This window comes from Wyeomyia smithii, chromosome 1 (assembly GCF_029784165.1).
Source record: "Wyeomyia smithii strain HCP4-BCI-WySm-NY-G18 chromosome 1, ASM2978416v1, whole genome shotgun sequence".
Lineage (NCBI taxonomy): Eukaryota > Metazoa > Arthropoda > Insecta > Diptera > Culicidae > Wyeomyia > Wyeomyia smithii.
Window position 1 is genome coordinate 109,068,637 of NC_073694.1, and position 6,431 is coordinate 109,075,067.

General features: G+C 38.3%; 1 protein-coding gene and 1 long non-coding RNA gene across 2 annotated transcripts; both read right to left on the minus strand.

The window, feature by feature from the left end:
• Positions 1-212: 212 nt before the first annotated feature.
• LOC129731973 (uncharacterized) lies at positions 213-1,233 on the minus strand. Its single transcript, XR_008729130.1, has 2 exons — positions 700-1,233; positions 213-637 (listed from the first exon to the last, which is right to left on the minus strand). It is a non-coding gene; the product is annotated as an uncharacterized LOC129731973 (long non-coding RNA).
• Positions 1,234-1,559: 326 nt separating this feature from the next.
• Positions 1,560-6,043, minus strand: LOC129717068 (uncharacterized). Its single transcript, XM_055666911.1, has 3 exons — positions 4,759-6,043; positions 2,155-2,260; positions 1,560-1,578 (listed from the first exon to the last, which is right to left on the minus strand). The coding sequence occupies exons 1-3, from the start codon at positions 6,041-6,043 to the stop codon at positions 1,560-1,562; spliced, it is 1,410 nt and encodes a 469-aa protein (XP_055522886.1).
• Positions 6,044-6,431: the final 388 nt, after the last annotated feature.

The following is a 6,431-nucleotide window of genomic DNA, read 5'->3' on the forward strand; positions in this document are numbered from 1 at the left end:
TCTACATGCAATTCTTCAGTTCTTCTAGACGCGAACGTTAGATCACTAGTTTTGTGAAACATCCTTCTAAACGCGTCGTATGGTTGGTTTATAACAGTACACTGTAATAAGTAAAAGTTTTTTTTTTTAAATTGCTTGCAAAGAGTTTTGTAATTTTATAGCTTATTAAGCTATTAATAGACGGATTTCGGTAAAACAAAAGATTAATAAGCTGGTACTCAACTCACGTGACTGTTGGGTAATGATCTTGTTTATTAGTAAACCAAAGGTTGCTCTAATGGTAATAATAATTTAAGCGAACATTTAGTTAGCTAAATGTAAACTAATATTAAGAAAAAATATACAATGTGCAATGAAAAAAGTCCCGAAAGAGTCGTTTATTAAAACATAAACATTTCATTTCTTACATTCAACAGGAATACATGGTGTTGAACCTGTTTTGCCCAGGTTCTAGTCTTTAATTACATCTAGATTAACGAATTACAGATAGCTTGGTATCGAATAAAAAAATAACTGAAGATAACTTAGAACTACGATACGCAATATTCAACACGATCGCTCTCCTCTTCTGTGTCGCTGTTTTCTTGTGCTGTTCCGTTCTTTTTTCCCGTATCATCAGTGGTCATACATTCAGCAACTAAAAACATATCAACAGGTAAAAAAGGTATAAAATACATGAATATATAGAAAACTGATTACTTGCAACAGAAGTGATGTTTTCTTTGATCTCCGGTGAACTGTCGAGCAGCGCAGCGGCTTCACAACGTTTCATGGAATTCCTCGTGACTGACTTTTAGAAAAGGTTCCATCAATTTGACGTTGAAGCTCCAATTGATACTCTTGACAATTTCGTAGCATGTATTTTACCCATTGACCGTATTTGCCACATTACTTATCTTTTCCATCATAAAATTTTTCTAAAAAGTCAAAAGATATGTTGAGAAAGTTATACACATTTTTTAAGTTAAACAGCATGATACACTGGTCGACAAAAGCGAAAAAATGTTGCTTTAAAGCTCGAAATAGATGCTCTAGAAAAATTAAAGCTTTTTAACCATTCCTGTCAATTTTGGTGCTCCTAGCCATTACCAAAACGGGTTTATTTACGTGAGTGTTCGTATAGTAATAACTCACCGGGTCCGTCGCTTCAATGTTATGTTTATTAGAAAACTCATGTAAATCTCTGAAAAAATGTTGGTAGCTGGGGGCACCAAAATTCACAGCAATGGCTAAAAATTCATAATCTTTCTTATTTTTTCTAATTTGAACTTTAAGACCACACCTGTGTTGACCAGTGTAATTATTATATAAAATCGTCAGCTATCTCTCTCTCTTTCTTTCTTTCTTTCTCTCTCTCTCTCTCTCTCTCTTTCCTCCTCTCTCTTTCTTACTCCCTCTCTCTCCTTCTTACTCTCTCTCTTTCTTACTCTCTCTTTTTCACTCTCTCTCTCTCTCTTTCTCACTCTTTCTCTCTTTCTTACTCTCTCTCTCTCTTTCTTACTCGCTCTCTCTTTTTTACTCTCTCTCTTTCTTACTCTCTCTTTCTCTTACTTACTCTCTTACCCTTTCATACTCTCTCTAACGTTGGATTAGATTTAGGAGTTAGATCAGAAGTTTATTACAAATACGTTTGGGTTTCACTATTTGCTATCAACCCTCGCAAAACATTTAACACATAACACATTATTTTTGATAAACAGACATTTTTGCCTAAAATAAAAACCGCATTTTGGATTTATAAAGAAAAAATAGTTGTGAGCTATTTATTTCAAAATATACTGATAATAGGTTTATTGGGTCCTAAAGCTATACCGGTTTTTAAATATCATTTGAAAAAGCCGCGTTTCCTGAGCAAAACGTGATTTTAAAAAAACGTTTATCGTTTTCCTTCGATTTTTAAATGAAGAATAAAAAAAAATCTCGAATGGTCTTAGATGACGTTTCGCCCATGTACGGTATATGAGAGAACTGTCATTTAAGGCATTTCGAGCAGATTTTTATCCTTCATTTAAAAATCAAAGGAAAATGATAAACATTTTTTAAAAATCACGTTTTGCTCAGAAAGTTGCACTCTTCCAGCTGATATATAAAAATCAGAAAACCGTTTAAAACTTTAGGACCCCATTGCGTATTTCTAAAAAAAAAAACACACACTCCTTCCTTCCTCCCTCGCAAAAATCAAACCGTGACGATTTCTGCGAGCTCCAACCAGCTTCAGCTGATTGCGGTGCGCCAGATACACCCGACCTCCGACGGAAACCTGAAAAGTTGTTAAGGAAACACGTTTTAAAAATTTTGCTTCAAGCCATCGTCGAATGTCAGTAGGTTTGAAATTTTTAAAGTATACTAGATCTCCTGGGCGCAACTTGTCAATCCAGTCAGGTTTATGATAATCTTTGGTATTATAGCTATACACAGATTTATCCACATTATCACGCTTCGTCAGATGATTCCTAAAACTATTCCTAGGATGGATTAAATCCAACAGCGTTTTGGGTTTATAGCTAAACAGTCTCTCTGAAGGAAAAGAACTACTACCTTCTAAACATGTATTCCTGTAACCAAACAAAAAATATGACACCAGATCTTCTGTGTTCAAACTAGCCATCTCCGGATCCAACAAAAACTTTTTCAAACCTTTTACCACTCTTACCATACGTTCTGCTTGTCCGTTACTCGAGGGGTTATACGGAGGACTTTTCATAACCTTGATACTGTGTTTCTGAAAAAAATCAACAAGTTCTTTAGAATTAAACGGCGGTCCTCCGTCCGTAACAACTACGTCCGGCAACCCAAATCTAGCAAAAACGCTGATAAATTTCGACTTCACACTCCTGGCATCTGTACTAAACTTCATGTACTCAACTTCAAGCCATTTTGAAAAACTGTCGACAATGACCAGGAAAACTTTTTTGTCGAAATAAAAGAAGTCCGCATGAATGCGGGTAAACGGTTTTGTTGTAGGGATCCAGTTAGAATGTGGTACCTGCTTTGGAACAACATTCATTTGACAACACACAGAACAAGTTTTAACAAAATTTTCAATGTCAATACTCATGCCATGCCAATAAACTGTTCTTCTGGCCATCTGCTTTATTTTGGTTATTCCTGAGTGATTTTTTTGTAGTAAACGCAGAATTTTCTTTTGCAAATCATCAGGAATAACGACACGGTCTTGGTATAGCAAACAACCCTCTACTACTTCCAAGTCTTGGTGTTGTGCGTATACATCTAAAAAACTTCGATCTAACTTCTGTGGCCAACCATGCTTCATGTAGTAAACAATTTTTTGCAAAAACGGATCTTTTTGTGATTCACTCGCAATCAAAGCATGGTCTAACGGAAACTCATTGGAAACATTCAAACTCTTTATGTATTCCTTTTGCAGACTTGAAGGAACATTTTCAGGAAGAGGAAATCGTGAGCAAAAATCTGCGTTGCCCATCTTTGTTGACGGCCTGTAAACAATGTCAAAATCGTAAATACTCAGTTCCATTACATATCTCTGCAGACGCGTCACAAACAACGTATTTTTTCCTTCCTTCCCGAAAATTCCAATCAATGGCTTATGATCAGTATACACAGTAAACTTTTTGCCAAAAAGAAACTTATGAAACTTTTTGATGGTGCTAACAACTGCCAACGCTTCTAAGTGCAAAATTGGGTAGGATTTTTGTGCATTTGTTAAACTGAAAGAAACAAAACTAATAGGTCTTTCCTCATTCTTGATTTGATGTGCGATTACGCCGCCTAACCCATAACTACATGCATCTGTTACAACGACAACAGGTTTCCTCGGATCATAAAACTCTAACAGCTTTGAACTCAGCAACGCCTGTTTACAGTCTTCAAACACTCGACTACAATCTGAGTCCCAGACAAACTTAACGTCTTTTTTTAATAAACGATACAGACAGCTGAGGCGTGAGGACAAATTGGGTATGAACTTCCCGTAGTCATTAACCAAACCCAAAAATGCCTTCAGTTCAGAAACATTATTCGGAATATTAGCTTTCCGAATAGTCTCGACCTTTTCCGGGCACGGCAACAAACCTCTGTCGCTCAAAATGTGACCCAAGAATGGCAAACTTGAAACAAACCATTTGCATTTTTGCAGATTAATCTTAATATTGGCATTAGAAAGACGCTCTAAGACCAAATTAAGCTTCCGTACACAGTCCGAATAGTCCTTGCCTGCTATCAAAACATCGTCTAAGTAACAGTAAACTCCGTCGATATCCTTCAAAACCTGATCCATGATCCGCTGAAATATAGCCGCACTTGAAGAAGCACCCTGTGGCAAACGGTTGTACGTAAACAAACCTTTGATTGTGTTAATCACCATGATTTTTCTTGACCTTTTTGACAACAATAGCTGTGTATACGCACCAGACAGATCAGGAGAACAGAAAACCTTCGCGCCAGCCATAGAAGCAAACAAATCCTGTGTTAGTGGGAGTGGATACACATTAGGAATCAAAACTTTATTGATAGAAACTTTACAATCAATAACCATCCTAATGCCACCGTCCTTTTTCACCACTTGAATTACGGGTGACGCCCACTCGCTCGAATCAATTGGTGTTATGACTCCATCCTTTTCCAAACAGTCGAGGTGCTGTAAAACCTTGTCCCTCAACCTGTATGGAACGTCATAAGCACGCTTAAAAACCGGTGTATGATCTTTTAAAACTAGATCTGCTTCGAACCCTTTAATTGGCGTACATAAAGATTTATCAAAAACATTGGCAAACTTACTCTGTATCTCTGCAACAATCTGGTCCGGGCAAACTGCCAGTTGATTGATGCTGCTTCCAAACGCCTTCCTCCAGTCAGGAATGAATACATCCAGCCAGTCTCGTCCCAACAAAGGTGTGAAGCAACTTCCACTTCGCAAAACGATCAGTTGAACAGTTTTCGCTTGGCCGTTAAACTCAACTTTTACTGTTATTTCTCCTTCCACCTTCAACTTACTGCCAATGATCACTGCTAATTTCTTGTCGCACGCCTCTAAAGGTATGTGATCGAATTCTCCCTCGTACATCTCCAAACTGATGACGGAGACTGCAGCGCCACAATCAACTTCCATCTTCAACCGCAAGCCGTCAACGAAAACGTTACGGAAACACGGTTCGTTGATTCTATTGACTGATGATATCATCAAACAGTCCATGTCGTCGTCATCCGAGACGGATCTATTCAATCGACGTCTCAAACTTTTTTGATACTCGTTCAATTTTGGCTTTGCTGCTGGAGAATCGACAAACTTCACTGACTTTTTCTTGTTTTTCAAGTCGTAACAAAAACGACGTGTATGTCCACTTCTACGACAGAAATTGCAAAACAGATTTCGTGACTTTGAAGTGGAACGATTTTTACGGTCAAACGAAACTGATCGGCTTCTGCTCCTTCCTCTGCTAGGCTGACGACTCCGTCCACGCGAGCGATCTCGGAAATCAGACCGATTGTCCCGATTCCCAAGCCTGTTCAACACGCTCGTACGGCGCGAACTGGAATCTCGAGAGATTATTTTCACCCTCTCTCCTGCTGCTTCCGTATTCGTGATGAGTTTCTCCGTTTTCGCCAAGGTTAGATCGTCCTCATCAAACAAACGCCTTTGTAGCTCCTCATCGCGGATTCCACAAACCAACTTATCGCGAATCGCCATATCCTTAAACTGTCCGAATTCACACAACTCTGCTTGGAGCTTAACAGCTAGTATGAAATCCACAGCTGTTTCATTCGGCCCTTGTTCGCGTTTGTAGAATCTGTAGCGATGGATCAAATCGCTTTCCGTCTTGTCATACCGTTTTTTAAGAGCATCCGTAATCTCCTTAAACGATAAAGCTTTCAAATCCTTGCCAGGGAAAAGAAGCTTTATCTCGCTGTAGACTTCCCTGCTACAGGTAGCGAGAAAAGAAACTCTTTGCTCCGCCGGATCAACCACTTTATGATGCGCAAACACCCAGTCCAACTGCTCCAAAAACTGCGCAAACGGAATAGTACCAGGAACGTACGGCTCGATTTGATTCACTAACGGCATACTTGACATGATGAAGAAAAAAAAATTAAAAAAAAGTGACTAACTAAAACTTGTACTAGTGTGCAAAATTACAAAAATATTTTTTTTCAGTGTATATTTCACTGGTGCGATCAAATCAAAACAAACTGAATTTGATCTCCACACAACTCAACATAAAAAAAACAGCTGTGAACAACAAAACACTTTTGCCTATTCCGCTTCGTGCGGAACGAAAAACACAAGCAAGAATACGATTTGTTTCGGCGGTGCGATGAAGCAGACAAAAAAATGCCGCCGATGATTAGTGTTAGTGCTGAATCAAACAGAACTTACATGCAAAACTTTAATATGCTGCTGTTTGATTATGGTAGTGCAGCATAAACTTTGCCAAAATCAAAAATGGCTCTTT

Excerpts from the sequence above, each read along its gene's own strand:
- LOC129717068 (XM_055666911.1), bottom strand. The coding sequence starts at position 6,043 with ATGCCGTTAGTGAATCAAATCGAGCCGTACGTTCCTGGTACTATTCCG. Across the intron at positions 2,261-4,758 it reads GATTGTTGCAGAGATACAGA|GTTTCCGTCGGAGGTCGGGT; the intron begins GTAAGTTTGCCA and ends ACAACTTTTCAG.